This window comes from Geotrypetes seraphini, chromosome 5 (genome assembly GCF_902459505.1).
Source record: "Geotrypetes seraphini chromosome 5, aGeoSer1.1, whole genome shotgun sequence".
In the NCBI taxonomy this organism is placed as follows: Eukaryota; Metazoa; Chordata; class Amphibia; order Gymnophiona; family Dermophiidae; genus Geotrypetes; species Geotrypetes seraphini.
The window spans coordinates 95,771,916-95,799,880 of NC_047088.1; the positions used below are offsets into that span (position 1 = coordinate 95,771,916).

The following is a 27,965-nucleotide window of genomic DNA, read 5'->3' on the forward strand; positions in this document are numbered from 1 at the left end:
GAACAATCCAGTGAATAACACATATCAATTAACATATTTATTTTAAAAATTTATAAACCGCTAAAAATCTAGGCGGTAGACACAAGTTACATACATAATGTTAAAGCAAACAGCAGTTCACAAAGACAAACAATAACATACTACTCTTGATATTTTCAGATATTTGAGAGATGCTGAAAATATCAAGAGTAGAATGTTATTGTTTGTCTTTGTGAACTGCTGTTTGCTTTAACATAACCTCAAATGAGGAAGTAACATAACCTCAAATGTGACGATGACCTCCCTTTAAACATCACATGAAGGCATCTACAAATAAATGTGTTTTTAACTGTTTCTTAAACCACATTTCAATCTACATAAATATAGAATGCAGACAGGTTTTTAATAACTTTCTAAAATGTGGAAAAAGATGATGAAGCCAACGCTAAAGGCCGAAACTCAGAATCCCAGCTGGCAGACTGATAGGGAAGTAGCTGACCTACATATCTTTTATAAGAGCAGCCCAATATTTATTTCAAACATTTTTAATCCGCTTTTGACCACAGCGGTTCACAAGTGACATACACCGTCTCAAAGACATACATGTCTACAAATAGCTAAATAACAAACCTAACTAAATAATACAAAGTTAAAATAGGGGTACATCTTGTCATATCTATCAGAAAGGAAAGTTATATCATCATAATCAGGGAAAAATACCACTGGCAAAAAAAAAAATGTTTGTGCAACGAGGCGAGTCTTCCATAAATTTCTAAACTGTGACAGACTTCCACAAAATCTCAAAATACCTGGCCGGAAAAGCCAAAAACGAAGGATTGCGCAAAGAACGACCTGATGGCGCAAATAAACACTGCTCAATCAAATAACATTAAAAAAGCTATTTCTTTATTATAATGCTGTCATTTTGGAGAACCATTGTGAAGTTTTGCCGCTTCAAATCATAAAATGCAGAAGCGCACAACAGACACTTAAATGTAGTCAACCTGTAATGGAACGAGGGAGTTATGTGTTTCACTCTCCTTTACAAACTTTCTTTAGAGACTTTTCTAATCATCCCTCTTTTTTTATTTCCTCTTCCACTTTCACTTGTTTTCTTACTTTTACAGTTGGCAATTTACTTTAAAGAATACATTCTAATCATCTGTCCCTTGTGTTCATCTGTGCTTTATTTTCCTCCGTAAAACATTTGTCTCACTGGGAGAGAAGGGGACTTGAGAAGGGTGTATCAGGGTCCTCTTAATACAGTTGAAATCTAGTGCTAATGTGTTAATGTGGGAAGCAGCAGCAGCCCTTCTCCCCTCCTCTCTTCTTCCTTTCCCCCTCCCTGTCTCACCTAGTGTGAAGCCTTTGGGAATCTCATATCAAAGGGGAGAGGATGGGTTATAAGTAGGACCCCTGGGGACACAGACAGCATTCAGTGCTAAAGGCTCCTAGGGATCTGTGGACTGCTGCAACTCTATTCTGTGTCTGGGACCCATGTACCACCCGGACTTGTTCCCGCAGTATGGAGCCCCATATGGCATGAGGCCACCGCCACGTCTGGCTCCAGCATATCCCCAACCCCAGCTTCACCATGAAACCTTCTGTTACCCAGGTAAGGGGTAGGGAGAAATCATTTGAGACCTACCAAATATCTACGAGGGGAAGATTTGACCTTTGAGGCATTTTCCTAGGCATCAACCAATTTGTTTCTGGGGTTCTTTGGCAGCCTCTCTTGAGTCTTATTGCTAAGTCTCTTTTCCCTTGCATTGTAATTGAATTTCAGTTTTTATATTTTTACACTTTACTTGATATAAAAGCTTTTTATTTTTTTATTATAGCCATATCTCCTGTTTAAAAAAAACAAACATTTTCTTCATGAAGTCCTTCTCTTCTGTTGTCTGAACTTTACACTGGGATGGGTATAATGCCTGTGTGACACTTTGATACAAGAAATAATTTTTATATAGATTTGATAGCAAACGTTCTCTTAGATAGACACAGTTTATTTTTATATACTGCTGTCAGCATTTGCAAAGTGCCGCACTGTTGCCTGTGATGACCTCATGTACCACAGAGAGTATCAGAGCCGCATTGTGATGTCATCAAGCCTGTCATGACCTCAGAGAGTGGAATAGCTGCATTGTGATGCCATTAAACAGTGTCACAGTACATGTTTGTTCATTGTGATATCATCAGAGACTGTTTACAGCCGCAGGGAGAACCATGCTACCTTGTGATGTCCTTTAATAATAATAACAGTTTATATACCACAGGACCAGGAAGTTCTATGCGGTTTACAATGATTAAAAAATGCTACAAACTGAGTGGAGTTAACAAAGTTAAAAGCTAGTAATTAACATCTCTAGGGATCAGTTATTGTGGAATAAGATTGTGCAGGTTAGTTGCCTAAATACTTCAGGAACATATATGGTTTTAACACTGTCACAGCCCCTGAGCAAAGCACTCTGTCTCTGTTCTAGTCTCTATTTTTTTCAGTACGGAAGACCCGCATGAATTTAGCTCCTGCTTATTCTCTGCAAACGAGGAGACAGGCTTTGGCACTAAATTCATGACTGGACACAGGGCACCTGCATCAAAGTTCTAAAATAGTGAAAGAAAATGGGGACAAATTTTTTCCCGTTCCCGCGGGAACTCTTTTTCCCGCCCCATCCTGGAGAAATATTTTCCTTCCTTGCCCCGTTCCTGCAAGCCCTGTCCTCATCTGCACAAGCCACAAACACTTTAAAATCCTAAGTGCTCGAGGCTTGTGCAGTTAAGGCAGAGCTTGCAGGAATGGGGCAAGGACAGGGACAGCAACAAAACTTGTGGGGACGGGACGGAGAAATTGAGTTCCTGTGGGGACAGGGAAAAATTTGTCCCAGTGTCATTCTCTAGTCTAAAACAGTTGTAAATGTGTGCATTTATGTGCACACATGTACATGTATATTGTACAAAATACACACATAGTTAGTAACTCTTTCCCCACCTGTCCCCTCCTCCCAAAAATCATATCAAAAAGTGTGTAATCTTTCCATGTGCTTATTTTTATTTTTACATGTGTATAGTCCTGTGCAATTTTATAAGACCCATTCATAAAATTACCATCTTTGTGGCCAAAAGATGGGGACACACCACTAGCAAATAAGAGCTTGTCTGGGCCAGTAGGAGCCCATTCAGTTGCTAAAGAGTCGCCCGTAGGCTGCATCCTGCCACTTGAGAGAAATTCTGTGTATTCCATTAACTATCCCGGATAAACCCTCCCCTACTTGATCTCACTGATATAGTACATGCAGCTTCCTGTCAAACGCTACAGCATCTTCAGTTCCTTTATTTAGAAAAAAAAAATCCTTATTTACATTGCTACTGCCTAACGATAACAGAATGCAATTCTCAGGATGGGTTCTCTTCCACGATCAAGTCATTAGACAGTATATAGAATACGAGCGAATATTATTGCAGCTCAGTGTCTCTTTACAGGACTGATCTTTCAAGGATGTGACGAGATGATTATTTTTATGTAGATCCACTGGGTCCTGGCCCAAGGTTTGAGCCCCTCTTTCCAATACTGGAAGGTCCTCAACGAGGGATCTCAGGGGATGTGAAGGTGACACTGGAGAACAAGGAGCTCTGGAAGCAATTCAGTGCCATTGGCACGGAGATGATCATTACCAAGTCTGGGAGGTGAGAAACGAGGTAGGGGTGAGAAGGAGGGGGTAATCTTGTACAATCTCTTATAAAATCTCTGCTGATAGGGAGGGGATCCCTGTAGAGGCCATGCGCTGCAGAAAGGGAGGGTAAAACTCTATATAGATGGATTTCTATATAGTCTATAGTAGAGAATGACACGGGGACAGATTTGTCCCCATCTCCGCAGGAACTCAATTTCCCCATCCCCACAGATTTTGTTACTGTCTCTGTCTCTGCCCCATTCCTCTAAGCTCTGCCGTAACTGCACAAGTCTTGAACACTTATGATTTTGAAGTGTTTGAGGTTTGGGCAGATGAGGACAGAGCTTGCAGGAATGGGCAGGCCTGAGGAGAGGGGGGTGCAGCCGGTACATCACTCCAGGGCCTATGAAGCTCAAGGGGGCCCAATGAAGCCCAAGAAACATCATGAAAACTAAAACGTGTCGTCTCGAGAAGGAGACGTCCTTATAAACTAAGGCAAAGAATGGCGCGAAAACTTTTGCCTACGAGATTGTGAAGCGTTGAGTGAACGCAAAGCAACAGAAGGCCGTGACAATGATAAAATAATTTTGAGTGACATATTGAGTCTGATCTAGCAAAACAGATTAATTTTGATTATGTAATTTAGAGTTTCGCTAGGAAAAAGGCCAGGAAGGCACCTTTGGTTGGCAGACAATAAATGCTATTATAAACATCTTTTAATATTATAAATATACAAATGTTTAAGCCCGTTACATTAACGGGTGCTAGAGTAGATGTGGCTGTCTGTCTTTCTTTCTTTCTCTCTCTCCTTTTCCGCTATCTGTCTTTCTTTCTTTCTGTCTGTCTGTCTGTCTCTCTCTCTCCTTGGCCGCTTTCTACACTCAGGCCCAACAATTGTCCCTTTCTATTCCCTTCCTCCTTCCTTCCTATGTCCTTAGTGCTCCCAGTGCCTCCTTCCTATGTCCTTAGTGTCCCTTCCCATGTCCTTAGTGCCCCAGTGCTCTTTCCTATGTCCCCCCTCACTGCCTTCCAGCCTTTGTCCCACCTCCCTCCCCCGAAGCTAGCCAGCCTACCGCCCTCCCTATCTGCTGCGCTAAAGTCAGCCTGCCTGCCTGCCTCCAGCACCAAAGCCGAAGCCTGCCCCTCCCCCCATACTGGCCCCCACTGCTGCTACCTACCGTCTGGCCTACGGCCACTTCAAACACCACCACCCCAGGTCCGCCCCCGCTGCTGCCCGCCGCAACTAAATCAAAGGGAAAAAGGTCCGCCGCATACAAACCACTGCAGGCTCTAGCTGAACGCGTCGAACACTTTCACAGAGCTACAGATCACGGAGGCAGGGATCACGAAGTTGTAAGTGCGCATGCGCGCTTAGGATTTTATTACGATAGATTACATTAGTATTACATTTATAGCTATATATACTAATCTAAATGTATCAATGTAATCTACGATTGTTAGAAATAAATAATAATATACACATATACATGTGTGTAGAATTTTGTATAAGGGCCCACACGCCTTTTTTGTACTGGGGCCTGGATTTTCTCTCAGCGGCCCTGGGAATGGGGCAGGAAAAGAACTCGCCGGGACGGGACAGGAAAATGAGTTCCCGCGGGGATAGGGAAAAATTTGTCCCTGTGTCATTCTCTAGTCTATAGCTCAGCTATCAGGAAGGGGAATAGAGGTAACCTAGTCAATCCCTGACAGAATTGGAAATGTGAGTAGCTGGTTCTGATGCAGGAAGCAGCAAAATGGAAGTGTAAATTTAAAATGCAGCAAGAGAAATTTATAAGCTCTGCCCCTACCCCCAGCTGTCCGTGTTTTTTCTGTTTCTCACACTATCTTCCTCTTCCTACTTGTCTATCTCTAACCCTGATTAGGCGAATGTTCCCTCAGTGTAAGATCGGCGTGTCTGGCCTCGACCCAGACACCAGGTATGTACTGCTGCTGGACATCATTCCTGTGGACAACACACGCTACAAGTGGCAGGACAAGCGCTGGGAGCCCAGTGGCAAAGCTGAGCCACCCCTTCCAGACCGGGTCTACATCCACCCAGACTCTCCTGCCCCCGGGGCACACTGGATGAGGCAGCCCATCTCTTTCCACAAGGTCAAGCTCACCAACAACACGCTGGACCAGCTGGGACATGTAAGAATTTCTTAGGAAGTTCATCACTGCCTGAAATGTATCAGCAATACCCAGAGTCATATAGAGAGTCAGCAGCAGAGCCTTGAATAGAAGTGTGGTGCAGGGAGAGAAAGTAACTCACGGCACAGCTGGGGCAAAGTTGGAGATTAGAATCCAAGAGTTCCACCTCCAGTCTGCCACTTATGTCATTCCTCGTCTTTTCTTGCTAAAGTAGTCTGTCTTGTAAGCCAGACCTATTATTTTGGTTGGGCCTACAGTTATATTGGGTGGGCCACATAATTTATCCTGCATCTTGTCCCCTTTCCTTCTGCCCCTGGACCTGGTATATGCTGCCGCCCTCCCCTGCCCACAGCCTAGCAGCTGTCTCCCTGGTGTACTTCAGTTCCACGCTGGCGACCTACATCTACTACTTATGCTGATACCAAGAGCTTCCCTCTGCCCCGTCCTGCCAGAGTGAATACAGAAAGTGACATCAGTGAGGGTGGGGCACAGCAGAGGGAAGTCTTCAGGGTCAGCGCAAGAAGTGAATACAAGTCGGTACTCCTGCCTGCATAGGAGATGAGGTTCGGGAAGGGGGGTGGTTTTGAGAGAGGAAGGAGTTGCCAGGCTGTGGGCCGGTGAGTGGGGGCAAATGGCAGATCCAGGTGTGGGAGAAAGTAGAGAAAGGTGGCCATTGCTGAACTGTCATGGGTAGGCTTGGGCCCACCCAGGCCCACCTGTAGCTACACCACAGTTTGTATGCCACAGAATATGCCAGAAACCCCATCAAACACAGTGGAGCATTTGTAATGGAAGATAATTCTCTTTCTTGACCTTCTTTATTAGAGACTCACTGGCTGATATTCAAAGCATGTTAAGCAGCTGGGAATGGTTATCCTCGCTGAAAATGACCAGTTAACGCCAAACTTCAAACTAGCTATGTCAAGGGTGTTCTAGGGACAGAATCTGATTAGGTTCCAATATTTAGCGCTAACCAGCCAAATTCAACCCCCCACCCCCACCCCTCTGCCATTTACAAAACCGCAGCACGGTTTTTAGCGCAGGCCACAGCGGTAACAGCTCCAACACTCATAGAATTTCTATGAGCATTGGAGCTGTTACCGCCACGGCCGACACTAAAAATCATGCTACGGTTTTGTAAAAGGGTGGGTTAGTGTATAAATAATTAAATTGTCTTTTCTTCTTTGATATTTCTGGGGACAGACAAGGAAAAATTAATGAGTACCTGAATAAATTCATGTAAACCATTCTGAGCTCCCTTGGGAGAACAGTATAGAAAATTGAATAAATAAATAAATGAATAAACAGAACCACATAAATAGTTGTCTTATCTTTATGCACTAATCCATGGCTAGTTATGTGAATATTAATTTAACCGATCATGCACTAGTCAGCTTTTAGATAACGAGTATTCAGTGCTGAAGGCCACGCAGGGCCTGGCATTGAATAGTTGGTTTTAGCACTGGCACTATCCACCACAGGCTGAATGTAAGCCAGTCAGTATCCACAGTGATATATATTACATTCTGTCTCTTTCTGTCCTCACAGATCATCCTTCATTCCATGCACAAGTACCAGCCTCGTTTCCACATTGTCCAAGCCAATGATGTCTACAGCAGGCACTGGTCTGGTTGCTCATCCTTCACTTTTCCTGAGACTGTCTTCCTCACCGTGACTGCCTACCAGAATGAAACTGCAAGTATCTCTCTTTTTGCCTTTTACCTCTGACATATCTCTCTGTCCATTTATTCATCTGTCCCACTATCCCTCTCTTTCTATCAATTCTCTCCTATCCACTCAATTATTTCTCTATTCCACTTTGTGAACTTCCACATCTCCGTGTGACACTGTCTATCCCTCAGTCTATCCTATCCTTTCCATATCATCTATCCACATTTCCATCTGTTATAGATCATCTTTCTGTCCTTAATTTATCTGCTCACCATCAGGGCTGGGAAAGGGTTTCTTTAGTTATTATTTTTTTTAGATTTTATGTAGTTATTTGGATTTAATTCACACCTTTTCAGTAGTAGTTCAAGGAGTTACATTCCAGGTACACAGGTATTTCACTGTCCCTAGAGGGCTTATAATTGCCTCAGGCAATGGAGTATTACGTGACTTCCCAAGACAACAAGGAGTATCATCAGTACTTACCTCCTCACAGTTCTGAACACTATTATCAAACAGCACCAGCTCTAGTCCATCAGTAAGCTTGGGGACTGTGAGTCAGGTTGTGCTGACAGACCCCCAGTGGCTCCCTCAGCCCTTCTTCCTGCCCACACTTACAAAGAAAACCTCTGCCAGAGGAGGCGGGGCTACTATAGGAACTGTGAGTGTATGCTGGCTTGTGGTTTCCAAGTTCACGGACAAACAGCATCTAGGTCCTCCAATGCAGGTCAGTTGTTTGAGGCTGTGATGTGGAGTGAAAGAACGTGGAGACAGGCAATTGGCAGTCAGTAAGCGCAAGGAAATTCAGCCTCGAGAGGCAGGGAAAAAGTTTCCTGTGCTAATAGGTCATGTCATCCTTGTCATCCATCCCTCCATTCCATTTTTAGTTCTCCATTCTACATCTTATATAAAACCTAACCATATTGCAATCCTCTTTTCATATATCCATTGTACTGTCTGGCCTTCCATTCATTTTTCTAGTTTTCTATTCATCACATTCTGTCCTTCCATTTACCCACCATCTACATTACAATGTTTCCTCTATACCTATTCTCTGTTATCTCCATCTGTTCATCTCAAGAAGAATCCATCTCATTTTGTCTTTCCATTCAGTTATTAATTATTCAGCTCTTCTATGCCTCAATATCCATTTTGCCAGTTCCAAACTATCCTTCTGAAACCTTATTGAGTCCTTCATCAATCCCTGTATTCCTATGCATTCAACTTTCTCTTTCATCTTCAAATGTGTCCAAAATTTATATGTCCTGCTAGCAATCTCTTCTGTTCACACACACATTGTATATCTACTATTCAACAGCTCCATTCTACTCCATACATTCAATCTTCTTTCAGTCAATATTGTTACATGAATCCAAACAGTGTATTACCTAAACATTTCTTGTTTCCATGTATTCAGACTCCATGCATCTATCATCTACTGTACATCCAAATGCCATTGTCTTACCTTCATTTCTCCATGTGTCCAATTTTCATCTATTCTGTCATCCATTCATGCATCATTCTACCATATTTTCAAGCTCGATCTGTCACATTCCTTATCTCTATATGTACCCAAACTCTATCCATTCCATTATCCCGAGCAACCCTGAGTCCAGACAACTATTATCACGCTAGCTGTGCTGGAAATTCTAGGATTCTGGAGATCAAAATCCCTCTCTTCTCTTATTGCAGATCACTCAGTTAAAGATCCAGACCAACCCTTTTGCTAAAGGCTTCCGAGAAAATGGCATGAACAATAAGAGGTAAGTTGGTGAATAGGGTTACCCATCCAGAGGATTAAACCCTATGTATATTTTGGGGGAAATTCGATAAATGGTACTCAAAGTTAGGTGATGAGATGATATGCGGTAAACTAGTATTCTATAAAGGGCACTCTAACAGAATAACTTTTACAGAATAGCACACATTTTGGGCCAAATTCTATAAACGACATCCTGATTGTAGGCAGCAGTAGGCATCCTACTGCTGTCTAACTAGCCAATCAGGACACACGTTTTCTAAAAAACCATCCTGAGGCAGGTTGTTGACACTGTAGGTATCTGTCATAGGTGCAGGGAGGTCATGTATTCAGGGGGGTGCCGGCAGGAGGGAGTGGGCATCCTTTCCTGCTGGGGATGTTGGGGGGTGCCATCAGAGGGAGTAGGCATTCTTCCTGTCACAGACAATGTGGGGAGTTTGAGGATGGCAGTGGGAGGGAGTGAGCATCGCTCCTGCCAGCCAACTTGCAGGGGGAGGGTGTTCGGGGGTTCCCTGCTGCTGCCACTCAACTGATTGTGGCAGAGAGTTTCCCTTTCTGCAATCAGCTCAGCGGCAACGCGATTCTGTAGGCGGGTTTAGGCATCTGTCCATTAGGACAGACGCAGTTCTTTAAAGGATGCCCATGTGCAATTCTCAAAAGCCACTTAGGCAGCTGCTGAGACTGAGCATCCTATAAAGAATCAGACCCTTCATGCCTAACATTGTGCGTGTGTATATGCTCACGCCCTACCGATGGCAGTTAGGCGCACAAATCCAAATATTCTAAAACATTGTGTCTAATTTATGGTAGCCTTCTTTGGAGTTGCATGCTGTAAAATGTAGGCATAGGGCAGATCTGCGCATCACTCCTAATTCCTGCCAATTAAATGCATACTAACTCCAATAATTGAGTGCTATTGCTTACTTAGCAAATTAGTGTGCACATGGATCTGTGATCCACAACCAAAATTGTGCACTCAACTCTGGGTGACCTGTAAAGAATCTATGGGATTATAATCTCTTCTCACATACCCTGTTGAAAATACTGACCATCCTCTACCCAAAGCTGTCACAACTGAAACTTTCCTATACCTCCCTTCTATAGTAGCTGCTATTAATACCCAATTGTCTCCTCTTCTATTAGCCATACAATAACATAGTAACATAGTAAATGACAGTAGATAAAGACCTGAATGGTCCATCCAGTCTGCCCATAAATTATACCCATTAAAAATATACATGATTAAAATAATTTATCTCTTCTTTGATATTTCTGGGCCATAGACTGTAAAGTCTGGTATTGTCCTAGGTTCCAAATTCTGAAGGTGATTGTTGCAGTTGTCCGAGTCTCTTTGTGTCTGGATAGGTAGAGCCAATGTTTCGGGCCATCATATTGTGGCTTTCTTCAGGGTCTGCAGTTTGTCTTTATATATATATATATATATATATATATATATATATATATATATATATATATATATATATATATATATATATATAGTGGGTTCTCAAAACTGATTGGCAGGCACTTGAGGTGATTGAAAGGAAAGTCCATTGGTCACAAATTTGAATTTTGAGAACCCAAACTGCAGACCTCACAGCACACAATATGATGGCTGAAACATCAATTGTACTTACACAGACATGTCGAGACCTGGTCAAAAGTAACATTCGTAATGCCAACTGCAGAAACTTAACAGAACAGCCAGATAAGGTATTCATGATCCTCCTGTAGTAACTTCCCTATCTACCCTTAGGAAGCATACGTATCCCTACTGGCAAAAATCTCTTTTCTCCTAATGGATTCTCATAAAGAATAGAAACATAGAAACATAGAAATAGACGGCAGATAAGGGCCACGGCCCATCTAGTCTGCCCACCCTAATGACCCTCCCCTACCTTTCTCTGTGAATAGATCCCACGTGTCTATCCCATTTGGTCTTAAAATCAGGCACGCTGCTGGCCTCAATCACCTATAGTGGAAGACTGTTCCAGCGATCAACCACTCTTTCAGTGAAAAAGAATTTCCTGGTGTCACCTCGTAGTTTCCCGCCCCTGATTTTCCACGGATGCCCTCTTGTTGTCGTGGGACCCTTGAAAAAGAAGATATCTTCCTCCGCCTCAATGCGGCCCGTAAGATACTTGAACGTCTCGATCATGTCTCCCCTCTCTCTGCGCTCCAGCAAAAAGCAGACTATACATAAGAAAGGGAAGAAGCAGAACAGTTGGAACCATAAATCTCCAACCTCTGAAAAAAGACCATCTTCACCATGCGACAACTGAGACTCACTAAGCCATACTTCCACCCACATCACTTTGCTCTCATCGTCCAGATGGTCTTGCCTCAACTAGACTACTGTAACTCCGCTTACTCGGGAATCAACACTACTCTAATCCACAGACTCCAGCTCTTTCAGAACACAGCTGCAAGACTCATATTCAACCTAAAGAAATATGAGTCGATCACAGCCCACATCAAAAATTTACATTGGTTACCCATACCATCGCGGATAAACTTCAAAATATCATGTATCCTACATAACATACTTCACGGAAACACAGCTACCCCTCTCATCCAACTATTCACAACGGCTTGGTCCACCTCTAGGAGAATCCTCAATAGAATGCAACTAAACATGCCATCCACAAAAAATCTCCACTACAGGAGAATATTCTACTCCATGTTTACCTTCCTGGGAATAAAGGCTTGGAACGACCTCCCAGTTGCAATCAGATTGGAAACAAGCTACACCTTATTCCGGAAGAAGATGAAAACTCTTCTCTTCGACAACACTGCACAACAAAGTTTTTGCTTCCTGAACACTGCTGGGTGTTTCTTATAGAATTTTGGGTGCTGATCATGAATATTACATCAAAAATTACCCATCACGTACCATTTCAGAGAAATCTTCAATTTTGTCGTGATTTTTTCTTATATTTGGATGCAAACAATTTTTTCTCCCATAAGTGTCTTATCAACAACGGTTTGTGCCGCCTGGGTATGTCCATGCATAAAATCTAGCCAGGTTGGAAGCTGTTTTATGGAAGATGACATCCTGGGCATGTCTGGGCAGGTCTGAACGAGCTTGCGCTGTCTCACCATGCTATAATGGTGGCTTCCATACACCGATCCTGCTCATTTGGTTAATATAGATAGTCCGTGTGTGTATATAGTATCAGTATAGTAAAGTATAGTAGTATAGTAGCTGTAGCAATATAACAGTAAGTAAGCTTGATGCTATAGACGTTTTGGTGTCGGGCAATATGTCTCGTCGGTGTCGTAACAGCCGCGACACATTCTGCTATATCTGTGGGGAATATACACTTACGCCTCAGAGACGTTCGATGACTGCCCTTGTAAAGAAAGCCTATCATCTGTATTTTGGCTGCAAAATAGGTGATCAAGACAAGCAATGGGCGCCTCACATTTGCTGTGCGACATGTGCTGTTAGTCTGAGAGCCTGGCTCAGAGGTACTCGAAAGACGATGCCATTTGCTGTTCCGATGATATGGCGAGAACAGAAAGACCATGTGACGGACTGTTATTTCTGTTTGACTAATGTGTCTGGTTTCTCTGCCAAAAACAAGAAGTCAATTGAATATCCTAATCTGCCTTCAGCAATGAGACCCATGCCACATGATGACAGTCTTCCAGTTCCGAAACCACCAGAGGATTGGACCTTAGACGAACCAGATGAAGAAACTGCAGTGCAGGGTTCTAACAGTGACATTGACCCGGATTTTGAACCATCCTCATCAGGCGATCCACATCTGATAACACAGTCCGAATTGAACGATTTGGTCAGAGATTTGGGTCTGTCAAAAGCAAAAGCTGAGCTGCTAGGTTCGAGACTGCAGGAATGGTGTTTGCTATCACCAGGTACGAAAATTTCTGTGTTTCGAGACCGGCATCATGATATAACCAAATTTTTTGCACAAGTCGACAGTCTCTGTTTCTGTTGTGACATTGAAGGATTGTTCTCGGTCTTTGGTTGTGATCACAACCCGGAAGAGTGGCGTCTTTTCATTGATTCGTCAATGTTAAGCCTGAAAGCTGTTCTGTTGCACAATGGCAACGTTTATCCTTCAGTACCTGTTGGCTATGCAGCACATATGAAAGAAACATATGAGAATATGGAAATGTTACTAAAGTATGTCCAGTATACCAGGTATAACTGGAATATCTGTGGAGACCTCAAAGTCGTTGCTCTGTTACTAGGACTGCAGCTTGGCTATACAAAGTACTGCTGTTTCATCTGCGAATGGGACAGCCGAGACAGAGAGTCGCACTATTCTAGAAAGAACTGGCCACTCCGTAAAAAGTTAGTTCCAGGACAGAAAAATGTAGCACATGAATCGCTTGTTGACCCGACAAAGATATTTTTGCCTCCTCTTCACATTAAACTGGGACTCATGAAGAATTTTGTGAAAGCAATGAACAAGGAAGGGGAAGGTTTTCGTTATTTAAGACAGATGTTCCCAAGAATAACTGATGCCAAGATCAAAGAGGGTATTTTTGTTGGCCCCCAGATCAGACATGTTATGAGTGACAAGCGATTTGAAGATCTGTTAGTTGGGCCGGAAAAAATTGGCTGGAAAGCCTTGAAAGACGTTGTTGACAATTTTCTGGGCAATTACAGAGCCCCAAACTACATTCAGCTGGTAGACAAACTTCTCAAAGCATACAAGAGAATGAAGTGCAATATGTCACTCAAGATTCATTTCCTCCATTCATACTTGGACTTCTTCCCCGCAAATCTCGGTGCTGTGAGTGACGAGCACGGTGAAAGGTTTCATCAAGACATAGCTACGATGGAGAAACGATACCAGGGCAATTGGAATCCGTCAATGCTTGCCGACTATTGTTGGATGCTACAACGTGATGCACCAGACACTGAATATAAAAGAAACTCGGGAGCAAAACACTTTTAATTCTGTTTCATTTAGTCGCTTGTGCGAAACGTAAACTTGACTATATATTTTATTGTCAGTAAACATAAAAATGTCTATTTCTCATAGTTCTTACGTGATGCAGTAAAACCAAAACCATATTTGAGCATACCAAGTTGGTACCTGTCATAATCACCAAAAACTTTTCAGGAATCAAGACTTAACCAAAAAATTGTTGTGCAGTGCAATTAAATATTTATACCCCCCTCTTCCCCCTCCTCTCTCTTGCTTTTCCCTCAGTCCTTCCCTGCCTTTTTCCCCTCTCTCCTTTCTATGTAAGTCGCCTAGAGCCTGCACAGGTTTGTGCAACACACAAATGGAAGATTAGATTAGCTGGAGACTGGAAGACATGTTATATTTTTATATAAATCCTGTCGTATCTTCTAGTATACTATAGGGGACTATATTTTTATATAATCCACATTATAGCAATTGTTATTTGAAAAGGTAGTACATCATGTCCAATCCCAAAAAAATGCCACTTCTTTGGCATATGAGATGAATGCAAAACACTGAAGAGAAATGACCCTTTCCCATTATCCTTAACTGCCATATCCTTTATCTCTCAACCTCACACAGAGAGCGACAGACTCGGAGCAAAAGAAGCACAGAGAACTCTGAGAATAAGGAAGAGGCTGAGAATACCAAAAAGGGTGAGTCACATGTACTCCCTTCCCCAGGTCATTCCCTGATGCCCCCTTCACAGAACCATTCCTTGAAGACTTTATTATTTGATTGAAGCACATGCATTATCTAGTTCCCTCCATATAACAACCCACCAGGTTATTAGCACTATTTATTTCTCTACCAATCCTATTCCTGGGATAAAAATAAAGAAATACAATCCTCAGTAACTCAGCAGGGTGAAATGGAGAGACATCAAGTCAGCAGAGCAAGAGGGGACAAGTATACTCACTTCTCAGACTCTACCTTGTGAGGGGAGTGAGCGTTAGGGATTTGCATTTACTAGTGTGCTCTTGGTTCAATAATGCACCTTAAAAATTTTACTGTGCATTAAATTGGTTTCATATGCACTAAGGGGGCAATTCTAGAACTGTGTGTCTCCATTTAGACACCCCAAGGATGCATGGTAACAAGGGTATGGGGGTGCCTGGGGCAGAGGCACACTGGCCCCCCCCCCCCATGCGTGCACTCCCTTCTTTCCAAACCCCCCAGAACCCTCTGCAAATACATCGCTAAGAGCTCATTAGTATTTAAATGAGCTCTCCTAGCAATGCACAAAAGGGAAAACCCCACATTTCCAGTCACTAATTACTGGCAGCTCTGGAGCTGCCGGTCACTCTTGTGCATGTGTTGTGCACATACAACACAGATACAACAGCATTAAAAAAATACACAGCCCTGCTGGCAGAGAGGCCCAAAACCGGGACCCCCTGCTCCCCCCCCCTGACACTAAGCCTCCCTTTCTGATCTCCCTCACCACTTCCACCACCCCAAAACATAATCCTAGTGGTCTAGTGGGCTGGAGGGGGGTCAGGTCTTAACCCCCCCAGCTCAAGGACCCTCCAACAATGACAACGCCCCCCGTACCTTTTGCCGAAAATCAGGCAGGAGAGATACTCACTCCTTCCTGCCTTGAAGGGCCACCTCTTGCATTTACATGCTATGTAAGTTAGGAATGCTTTCACAGAATAGCATTTAGGATCCCTGCTGACACTTTTCTGTGCTAATATGCTAAACATTTATGCAAATGGTTCCGAAACCTGTCCTGGGGATACGCCACCAGTCAGGTTTCAGGATATCCATAATGAATATGTAGGGTTAATATATGGCTCCAGAAAAAGAAGGACGGATTGAGACATCCGGGTTTTACTTCCATTGCTTTCAATAGAAGTAAATCTGGATGTCTCAATCCGTCCTCCTTTTTTGCAGCCATATGGTGGCCCTATGAATATGCATAAGATAGATCTCCATACTAAAGAGGCAGTACATGCAAATTTATCTCATACATATTCATTGTGGATATCCTGAAAACCTGATAGGCTGAGGTTACCCCAGGACTAACTCAGTACTTCTCAACCTCTCTTGGGGGAACACCTAGCCAGTCAGGTTTTCATGATTACCACAATAAATGCAATATACATATGATACATTTGCCAGATTTCCTCTTTGAAAAAAAGAGGATGCCTGGCCCCGCCTCATTCTGTCCCCAGTCCCGCCCCATCCTGCCTCTGGCTCTGCCCCATTTCTCCACCCAGCTCCGCCCCCACATGAGCCTCCCTGAGCTCGAAGGCCGCATTTGGAAGCCTTTGCACATGAACGGACGTCAATGCAATGATGTCACACACATGCAGAAAGGCTTCCAGACATGGCCTCCGAGCTCAGGATTTCCAAAACCCAGACAAACTGCCAGGATTTGGAAATCCCTCCGGGCGCACAGACTACTAAAAAGAAGACATGTCTGGATTTTCCCGGACTTGCATATATTGAAAAGCCATGGTATGAAAAAACTCTCATGCATATTCATTGTTGTATTCCTGAAAACACGACCAGCTAGGTGTACCTCCAGAAGAGAGTTGAAAAACAGCGCACTAACCTGTCCCACATTTCTGTTCTCCCAGACAGGATATAGAATTATAATAACTAATACCATTAAATGAAAAGATTGGTCACTACCTTCTGCCTTACTCTCCTCCCTAACAGGCTGTACACAGGTGAGACTCTCAGGACCCTGTGACTCCACACTGAGTGAAGACTTGGAAGTCAGGAATCTGGGCCTTGGGATCTCACTACCCAGTCCAGACTGCTCCTTTAATCCCGTCACACCTCCTCCTTCAGCACCTTCTGCCAGTTCAGCAGCTCCCTCCTTCCTGCATGCCACAGAAAGACCACCAGCACGGGCCCTGGAAGTGGGAAACCCCAGCGCAGAAGCCTACCTGCAGCATCCAGCTTCCTTCCATGGCCTGAATTATGGAAAAGAGAATGCTGCTGTATTTGCCAGGTATTTAGTTCCAAGAAAACAAGGCCCGGTGTTCAAAAGAAAAACGTAGCTCCTATGTTATGACCAATTTTCAGACAATTTAGGAACCTTAAGTTTTTGGTTGAAAATTCATCTTAATTTAAGAGTTTAAATACTATAGGGCTCATTTTCAAAAAAAGATAGATGTCCAAAAGATGGCATAAACTGGCACTTGGGCATCTTACTAGTCAAAACATCCAAGTGGGCATTTTCAAAACTGACATTTTAGACATCTTTCTGGTTGTTTTGTCTGCAGTGCATCTAAATCTTAAGGGAGCATGTTAAGAAATGTGTTTTGGGTGGGATTAGGGTGAGTTTAGCACTTGGACATAATAAAGCGACATTTTATAAAACATCCAGGGCAAAATTTCAATGTTTTAGGTTAGAACTGTTTTTAAAATGAATAAGAGCCAAAAAGGTACCCAAACTGACCAGATGACCACTGGAGGGATGAAAATATGGTCCTCACACACTCCTCCAGTGGTCAGTGACCCCCTGTCAACCCCCCAAAGATCTGAATGAAGTACATGGTATGGGAAATCATAGTAAAGCAGCAAGCAGGTGTCTGGAGTAGCTTGGTGGGCAGTAGAGTGAACCGTAGAGAGGGGGGACCCAGGCCCAAATCTCACTCTAACTACTACATTTGTGGTGGAAAGTGCGATCCCACAAAAATCCTACTATACTACCATATAATAATAATAATAACAGTTTATATACCGCAGGACTGTGAAGTTCTATGCGGTTTACAATGATTAAAAGATGCTACAGTTTGAGTAGGATTGACAAAGTTAAGAGCTAATGATAAACAGCTTTAGAGATCAGATATTGTGGACTAAGATTGTACAGGTCAGTTACCTAAATACTTCAATATAGATGATACCTGCAGCCATAAGGACTATTGGGGTGGTAGACAAGTGGGCGGTTTTGGGGGAGTTTGGGAGGGCTCATCATACATTATAAGGGAGTTATGGTGAAATGTATATCTGGCACCCTTCAGGTGAAGTTCACAGCAGTGTCTTCTAAGGTGTCCCCCATTAGAAATGCTGGCACCTCCTAGATGCAATTGCAAATGGCCAGGGCAGGATTAATTCATTGAGGGCCCCTAGGCACACAAGTACACTGGGTCCCCTGCCCCACTCCACCCCACCATGCGCCCAGGCAGAAACAGGAAGCTGCGTCAGAGGGAAGCTTTGGGCAAGCAGCACCGCTTTCAAAATTACAGTTCCTGTTGCCTTTCTTACCCACGTTGCTTGCTTGTCTTACTTTCCGTCGATGGAGGGTGAGGAGGGCTGCGTTGCTGATCGGGGTGTGGCCTGCATTGCCAATCAATGCTGGAGAGGCCCATCGCCGTTTGGAAAAAACAATGTTGATGCCCTCCTTCATCGGGCCCCCCTGACCATTTCGGGCCCTAGGCACGTGCCTACTTGGCCTATTGGTTAATCCTGCCCTGCAAATGGCTTGTTAAGGACATGTTTTATCTGGATGTCCTATTTTTCAAAAGTGGCCAAACATGATAGACATCTTCCTAGCCTAAGGGCCTTTTTTAGAAAGCCGCACTAGCAGCGCGGTAACGGCCCCGAAGCCCATAGAGATTTAAAGGGCTTTGGGGCTGTTGCTGCGTGGCTTTGTAAAACAGGCCCTAAGACGTCTAGCAGGTCATTTTCGGAAAAAAAAAAAAAAAAGGTTAGGCATCTTGTGGGTTCAAAAAGGGTCATTTCTTCCACCTGATATTTGGACGTCTTGTGGCAAACGTCCAAAGTCAGACTTGGACATGCTTTCAAAAATGCCCTTCCATGCTTATAAATTTAGAAGCTAGTGCTGAAAATCAATGAAAAGCTCTTAACTCCCCAAATCTACTCCTGTTGTTTTATTTTCCGACATTTAGGAATTTAGTGGAATTTTGAGTATAAACATAAGCACTTAGGGCTCCTTTTGCGAAAGCGCGTTAGGGCCTTAACGCTTGAAATAGCACGCGCACTAGCCGCTACCGCCTCCTCTTGAGCAGGCGGTAGTTTTTCGGCTAGTGCGTGCTATAGCTAAAACCGCTAGCGCACCTTCGTAAAAGTAGCCCCTAGACCTAGTAAATTTTCAGAGATGCTAATTTAGAAAAATAATTCTCAAAGGAGACTTTTTGCTAACGTACATTAAAGTTTTACACATGGATCAGTGCACAATAACTGTTACCAGGCAAGCGCAGCAATACAGTGGCGTAGTAAGGGGAGGAGGGCATTCCACCCCGGGCGCCATGTTGGCGGGAGCACCGGCACCCCTTCTCCTCTCTGCCCCCTCCACCTCTTCCCACTCCTCCGCTCACCACGTGCACGCCCCTTCCCTTCCCCCACGAGCAACAACTTCAACGTGCTCCTCATGACTGCATCATCTCCCGCTGACATCACTTCCGGGTGCAGCACAAAGGAAGTGACATCAGAGGGAGAGCTGATGGGGTCACAAGGGGCACCTTGAAGTTCTTGTTGCTCACGGCGGTGAACAACTATATCAGTGGTCTCAAACCCAAACCCTTTGCAGGGCCACATTTTGGATTTGTAGGTACTTGGAGGGCCTCAGAAAAAATAGTTAATGTCTTTTTAAAGAAATGACAATTTTGCATGAGGTAAAACTCTTTATAGTTTATAAATCTTTCTTTTTGGCTAAGTCTTAATAATATTGTCATTTATAGCTAAAGAGACATATGAGCAAGAAACTGTTTTATTTTACTTTTGTGATTATGATAAACATACCGAGGGCCTCAAAATAGTACCTGGCGGGCCACATGGGGCCCCCAGGGCGCGAGTTTGAGACCAGTGAACTAGAGGTACAGGGGAAGGGAAGGGGGGTGTGATAGAGGGGAGTGGGGAAGGAGCTGGGGGACGGAGACAAGGGCGGAGGAGGGGCACCACCACCCCGGGCGCCTCTCACCTTTGCTATGCCATTGCATCGATATCTACTGTAGTGCATGCTAATTTGCAAGTTAACTGCAGGCAGAATCTAGGTGAGTCATGGATGGGCAATGGCCGTGGTCTGCGTACCACAGTTAGAGCACAGTATTTATTTATTTAAAAAATTTCTATACCATTTAAAATTAAGCATACATACATACATAATTTTAAAACGAAAACATGATAAAATAAACACACAAACAATCCTCAGAAAACATATCTATAAAAACAATACCAGAGCTTGCATAGTAAAGATCATGAATAATTCATCAACTCTGCCAAAGAGGAAAATTATTGACTAGAAAAAGACATCTATAAATAGTTGCATATTGAGTAATTTTCTAAGCATGTCCTTTTCGCGGCAATTTCATATCTGACCCACCAGGGAGTTCCATATCTTAACGCCTGCACAACAAAGAATCGATTTACCAGTCTCAACAAGCCTTGGATTCGCAGTCATCTTCAGTAAAGCTAGATTCTCAGAGTGCAATGATCTTTTTGGTGTATAACTAAGTGTATTATTTTTATTCAGTAGTTTCATAGATTATTAAAATTTGATTAAACGCGTTGCATAAAATTCAAAGCGTTGTACAATAAAAGTTGTTTAAAATATGATTAGGGAACAAACTACAAATAATAAACATAGTCATACAAAACAGACCAATTTGAGGGGGAGGAGGATTGGGAAACAAAAGGGGAAAAAGGGAAGAACTGCAATATGTAAGAAAAAAAAAATAAACGGGAAGAAACAGTAGGGTATGACAGGGTAGGGATTGGTAGAGAGAGAGAGAGAAGAAAACAAAAAGTGAAAAAATTCTAGATAAAGAAAGATTGTTTGAAAGGATAAATCAGTTGTAGGCATCTTTAAAAAGAAAGCATTTTAAACTACTCTTGAATTTATCCATATTATGTTCAGTTCTGATGTTTAGAGGGAGAGAGTTCCAAATTGAAGGAGCAATGTGTGTTAACAGCCATCTGTGCAGCTCTTGCACTAATTCCAACCAAGTGTAGGACACACTCCTGTGCATTTGTGTACAGTACCTAATTTTAATTTCAATTTTAATTATTATTTTTATTTTATTGTAACCCGTTCTGAGCTTCTGGGGAGGACGGGATATAAAAATGAACAAATAAATAAATCAATTACTGCAGAGGTCGGGTTGGGCCCCCCCAACAACTACCAACACAGTAGGGTTAGCAGATGTCTGGATTAACCCAGACATGTCCTCTTTTTAGAGGGACCGGACAGGTTTTCAAAACCCGGCAATTTGTCCTGCTTCTGAAAAGCATTGAGTTTGGAACCTGCGCATTTTTGGATGTGACACGATCATGTCGCACATATGCGTGCATGTGTATGATGTCATTGCATCACATCTGCACTTGTGCAGATACCCTCCAGACGCAGCCCTGAAGAGGTTTTTGGGGGGGCAGGGGTTGGGGGGAGTAGAATGAGGTGGGGCCACACATCCTCTTTATGCCTATCCAAAAATTACTGGTTGTAGATACAGGTCTTTTCTGGATAGGACTTTTTCGTTTCAAGCAAGTAAACAGCAGTCCTGGTTAGGTAATTATATCAGTGGAGCCAGGCTGTCTTACGGCACATTTCGGAAAGAAATTAAGACTGTACTGTTTGATAAATTCATTTCCTAAATAGGAGTTATATTAATAACAATAATTCTACTCTGACTACTCTTAGGAAATTGTTGTACTCTTGCTATTTGTATTGTGTACTTCGCTGATTGTCCAGTTCTCTTCAGTGTAAACCGCCCAGAAATCGTCTGATTGTGGCAGTATAGAAGAATAAAGTTATGTTATGTTATAAAGGGGGGGGGAAGAGAAAGAAAACTGTTGGCAAAATTACCTCTCAAAGTGCACCACTCCTTTTAATAGCAAAAGCTTTTTCAAGCACTAAAAAATAGAATAAAGCACTAATCAACTCGTATCAGAGACAAATCAGCTTACAGTATTCAAAGATCTAAAAAACAGAGGCTGTACAATATAAAAGGTTTAAAATTATCTTCAAATACAAAAAGAACTTTAAAAGCTAAAAATTCCCATATAAAAACATTTTCTATGCAAATTAGGCACTACAAACAAAAGTGAAAGTAAAAACAGCTCACTGAAAACATCCTTGATGATATCATCGCCATTAAAAACATTTAAAATGACTTTAAAATGAATTTTAAAAGTGTTTTTTAGGGACCCTCTTTTTTTAAAAAAAAAATGGGATACAGTAGAAACATGTATTTATTTTTGCAAATGCTCAATCTCAAGCACACAAAGGGCACTACTATATATATATATATATATATATATATATATACATACAAGGGCCCGCTGAAAAGTTTCTCAGCCCAACCAACAAAGCTGGGGCAGTCTCCATCAAGGGCTATACACTTTAGTCCACTTATTTTCCACTTTTTTCATTCTGTCAGAAAAATACGGAACGAAAAAAGTGGAAAGTTGCTGAACTAACCCCCTCTTTTACGAAACTGTGATAGCAGTTTCTAGCGTGGGGAGCCACACTGAATGGCCCTGCTCTCGACGTCCAGACTTTGTAATAGATACCAGGGTTTTCTCAATTTCTGTTTGTTAATTTGTAAAGTGATGATTGCTATTTCTCAGTTTTTTCAAATTTACATCTGCCATCTTTATATTATGCACACTATAAGGCAGGGGTGTCCAACTTGCGGCCCAGTGAAGTATTTTGTGCAGCCCTGGTCGAGGGCAATGCAGTATTTTCCTCTGCTGCCTCCTGGTGTTTACCGTCTAGCCGGCTCCCTCCTTTGTCTTGCTGCAGTGTTTGCGCGTTTGTGCAGCCCCAGAAACATTTTTTTCGGCCAATGCGGCCCAGGGAAGCCAAAAGGTTGGACACCCCTGCTATAAGGGGACATGCATCACTGTTTCTGTGGTGTTGCATTGTATGCAAAATCTGGCTTCTTTGTAGTTCAGTTTAATTTTTGTTTATATATTGCTATTTTCAGTTTGTGATTACATATTCCATACTGGGTGAGGGTGTTTCTGTGTTCTGTGTGTACGAAAGATCTGTTGTTAGTGATCTGTAACTTGTTGCTAAAATTGATTGTAGTACCTGAAAATTGGAGGGTGGCCAATGTTAAGCTGATTTTTAAAAAGGGTTCTAGGGGAGATCCGGGGAATTACAGATCAGTAAGCCTGACCTCAGTGCCAGGCAAAATAGTGGAAACAATTATAACAAATAAAATTGTAGAACATGTGGACAAATAGGATTTAATGAGACAGAGTCAGCATGGGTTCAGCCGAGGGAGATCTTGCTTCACCAATTTGCTTGACTTCTTTGAAGGTGCGAATAAACATACGGAAAAAGGCAAGCCGGTTGATGTAGTGTATCTAGATTTCCAGAAAGCTTTTGATAAATGTAATGTAATGTAATTTATTTCTTATATACCGCTACATCCGTTAGGTTCTAAGCGGTTTACAGAAAATATACATTAAGATTAGAAATAAGAAAGGTACTTGAAAAATTCCCTTACTGTCCCGAAGGCTCACAATCTAACTAAAGTACCTGGAGGGTAATAGAGAAGTGAAAAGTAGAGTTAGAGGAAAAATAAAAATAAAATAAACATTTTAACAAGACAGCATTGATCTAAATACTTTGAAAGGTAGAAGAGAGGAGAGAAAGGAATAGAAGCAGAAGGGGGAGCCGTTGAACAGTAGAATTCTGGAGAAATTTAAATGATAGAAATAGAACAAAACAAAGACAAAAGGCAAAACAATAGATAAGATTAAAGATAAATCATAAGCTGGAAAGAAAAAATAAAATAAAACTTTGTCTTCAATCCACGGTTTCAGCGTCAGTGATGAAGTGGAGCAAGTAAGTTTAGGAGGAGCGATTGACGTTTCCAGAAAGGGCTTCTTCAGGGAAGAGACTTGGCAGACAGTCCCAGGATGCCTATGTCTCCTCCCCTGCGATGTTCTCCCATCCATGCATTCCCTCCCAGACACACTGCCCGTGCCCCAGCCGCTCCAAGGAGGCTGCCCCAGATGAGGCCCACGGTGAATGCAGGATTCTCTCCTCCTGAGAAAATTAAAGAGTTATGGGATAGGATGCAATGTTCAATTGTGGATTAAGAATTGGTTATCAGACAGAAAACATAGGGTAGGGTTAAATGGTCATTTTTCTCAACGGAGGAGGGTAAATAGTAGTAAGCCGCAGGGATCTGTCCTGGGACTGGTGCTATTTAAATTATTTATAAATGATTGGGAAATTGGAACTATGAGTGAGGTGATTAAATCTGCAGATGACACTAACTTGTTCAAAGTTGTTAAAACGCATGCGGACTGTGAATAACTGCAGGAAGACTTTAGGAAACTGGAAGACTGGGCATCCAAATGGCAAAAGAAATTTAATGTGGGCAAATGCAAAGTGATGCACATTGGGAAGAATAATCTAAATCATATTTACCAGATACTAGGGTCCACCTTGGGGGTCATCGTGGACAATATGCTGAAACCTTCTGCCCATGTGTGGTGGCGGCCAAGAAAGCAAACTAGGAATTATTAGAAAAGGGATGGTAAACAAGACTAAGAATGTTATAATGCCTCTGTATCGCTCAATGGTGCGACCTCACTTTGAATATTGCATTCAATTCTGGTCTCCTTATCTCAAAAAAGATATAGCAGCACTAGAAAAGGTTCAAAGAAGAGTGACCAAGATGATAAAGGGGATGGAACTCCTTTCGTATGAAGAAAGACTAAAAAGGTTAGGGCTCTTCTGCTTGGAAAAGAGATGGCTGAGAGGAGATATAATTGAAATCTACAAATTCCTGAGTGGTGTAGAATGGGTACAAGTGGATCGATTTTTTTTACTGCATCAAGATTTACAAAGACTAGGAGACACTCAATGAGTAATATTTTTAAAACCAATAGCAGGAAATATTGAAGTTCTGGAATGCATTGCCAGAGCATTTAATGTAGCTGGTTTTTAAAATGAGCAGTTAATGTAGCTGGTTTTAAAAAGATTTGGAGAAGTTCCTGGAGGAAAAGTCCATAGGCTGCTGTTGAGACAGACCTGGGGAAGCCACTGCTTGCCTTGATCGGTGGCATGGGATGTTTCTACTATTTTGGGGTTTTGCCAGTTAATTGCGACTTGGATTGGCCTCCGTGAAGACAGGACACTGGGCTAGATGGACCATTGGCCTGATCCAGTAAGGCTATTCATATGTTTTTATGGCTTTCTGATAGCTTTGACTGTGCAGGATCACTCTGTACTAGTCTGGCTTGTTTAGTTTTACAATGGTTGTACTGATGTTCTACTGCTCACTGCAATATGTAGGATGCTGCCTTTTCTTAGGTACATTCTTGTGCGACGTGTGGATTATTACTAAAAATTATGTTTTTGATATAGAAGAGGAGGGTGTTAGAAAATGATGGGCCCTGGGTGTCACATATGCTAGGTATGCCACTGAACGTGGAAGATACAATGGGGCTCATTTTCAAAAAAGATAGACATGCAAAAGACGGCATAAACTGGCACTTCCTAGTCAAAACGTCTGAATGGATATTTTCAAAATTGACTTTCTAGACATCTTTCTGGTCATTTTGTCTTCAATGGGCGTTTTAGAGGTGTGTTTTGGGTGGGATTAGGGCGGGCTTAGCACTTGAACATTTTACAGCAAGAAAACATTTTACAAAATGTCCAGGGCACAATTTGGACATTTTGGGCTAGACCTGTTTTTAAAAGAAATAAGGGTCAAACTGACCAGATGACCACTGGAGGGATGAAAATATGGACCTCACACACTCCCCCTGTGGTCACTGAGCCCTTCCACCCCAAATATCTGCTTGAAATAGTACATATCTGTCTGTATGACAGCTACAGATATTATGGTCAGTCTTACTTCAGCTGCAAGTAGGTCTCTGGAGTACCTGCTGGGAAGAGCAGAGAAGGAAACCCAGGCCCATATGCCATCCTAACTAGTGCACTTGCAGTTGAAAGTATGAGCCAACCAAAACCTACCAAAACCCCACTGTATTGTCATATAGTTGACACCTATAGGCATAAGGGCTATTGGGGTGGTAGGCAGGTGAGTAAAGTAGGTTGGGGGGGGAGTTTTGGAAGGCTCACTATACAACATACTGGGGTGTTATGGTGAGATGTGTACCTGGCACTCTTAATGTGAAGTTCACAGCAGTGTCCCCTAGGGTGCTCCACTGCTCTGCTGGCATGTCTGTGTGGCCAGACCATTAAAAATGCTGGCCCCTCCTACAGGTAAATGGTATGTTTTGTATGTTTTTATTTTAGACTTTTTTTTATATAAGATTATTCATTTATTACAACAAATAAAAACTGTAAGCAATTACAAAGAAGTTTCAGGAAACAAAAAAAATCTACACCAACTTAAATTTCTAGTCTACATTATTAGGAGGAGCACATATATAACATATATAATCTAGAAAGTATATAATCACCTTATCTACAAGCAGGAAGTTCTTCATCTTCATCTTCTTTTATATCTCCTCTTTTCAAACCTCTGAATTAGTCTGGGGTAAATTATCCAATTTAGGTTTATCTTACAAAAATATCTCCAACTGAGATGGATCAAGAAAAATGTATTTATTGTTCTCATAGACTTTCTTTTTATAATGACAAAAAAAAATAGACGTCTAGCTGGACAAAAAACATCTAGATGGGCCATTAAAAAGATAGATTTCTTACGGGTTCACAAATGGACATTTTCTCTACCTGATTTTTAACATTTTTCTCATAAAGTCCAAAGTCAGACTTAGACATCCTATCGACAATGCCCCTCATTGTGCATACAATATGGAAGTGTTGGATCAAAAAGAGAGAGATTTTACTGTGCAACAAATTTTAGCTTTTTTTTCTGGGGCAAGAAGAAAATGAGGTTTACTTTATAGAATTTGACCTCCTATGAATGAAAATAGCCTGTTTTCTCCTATCACGTATAATTTTTGAGCAAATAACAAATATTTATAGCATGAGAAATCATAAAGTAATGCATTGCGCCGATTTAAGAGTAACTATAAATATTATTTTCTAGAATCATTTTGCTGCTGAAGTGCATTTATAAACGAGATTTGGACCATCTCTAATTAATGTTCAACAATAGTCAACCAGCATTGATGAATTCCATCTGCCCTGATATCGTTTCTCCATTGTAGCAATGTCCTGGTGACACCTTTCCCCGTGCTCATCACTAACACTACCAAGATTATTGGGGGGGAAATCCAGATGCGAGTAGAGAATATAAATTTTTAATGACATGTTGCATTTGAAATCACAGAATGCTTTAAGCATCGTCTCCACCATTTAGATATAGTCTGGTGCCTTCCTATTCCCCAGAAAATTCTCGATTACGTTCTTCAATGCTATCCATGCACTTTTCTCACTTTAGCTTAAAAATCTAATTTGAGGCAAACTGTTTTAATATTCCAGAGATTGTTATAACATTTACTCCAAGCATTAGAAAATATAGCAATAATGTTAATTTTTGCTTTATAATGCCCTTTTGCCAAAAATCAGAGAGTTATACCAAAAAAGTAAGATCATTTTTTAATTCAGCGACCCCAAATCACTATAGAACACCCGCTATAATTCATGCCCCCAAACCTCTGTTGCACAGTGACATAATAGGAAGATACAATGTTACTTAATAGGTAGACATAATGTGGAATCTGGGATGAATTTATATGTTACATAGTAGTGACTTTGGGGTGTTTGATGGATGAATGTTTTTCACATTAAATTATGGATATCTAAGGACTACCAGTTGTTAGTAGCAAAGGTTCTTAATTATAGCTTGGGTTTCTAAAGGTTACAGTTGATTAGCAGCATTTGTTGCGTAGCTATGGACATACAGTACATTACAA

General features: G+C 42.0%; 1 protein-coding gene across 1 annotated transcript in view; it reads left to right on the plus strand.

The window, feature by feature from the left end:
• Nucleotides 1–1,476: 1,476 nt before the first annotated feature.
• Nucleotides 1,477–27,965, plus strand: part of LOC117360365 (T-box transcription factor TBX6-like) — a 79,922-nt gene continuing 53,433 nt past the window's right edge. The window contains exons 1-7 of the mRNA XM_033944064.1: nucleotides 1,477–1,594; nucleotides 3,504–3,663; nucleotides 5,534–5,801; nucleotides 7,350–7,496; nucleotides 9,162–9,232; nucleotides 14,757–14,830; nucleotides 16,842–17,139. Of these exons, the coding sequence (XP_033799955.1) occupies nucleotides 1,477–1,594; nucleotides 3,504–3,663; nucleotides 5,534–5,801; nucleotides 7,350–7,496; nucleotides 9,162–9,232; nucleotides 14,757–14,830; nucleotides 16,842–17,139 (1,136 nt within the window). The remainder of the gene's footprint in view (nucleotides 1,595–3,503; nucleotides 3,664–5,533; nucleotides 5,802–7,349; nucleotides 7,497–9,161; nucleotides 9,233–14,756; nucleotides 14,831–16,841; nucleotides 17,140–27,965) is intronic.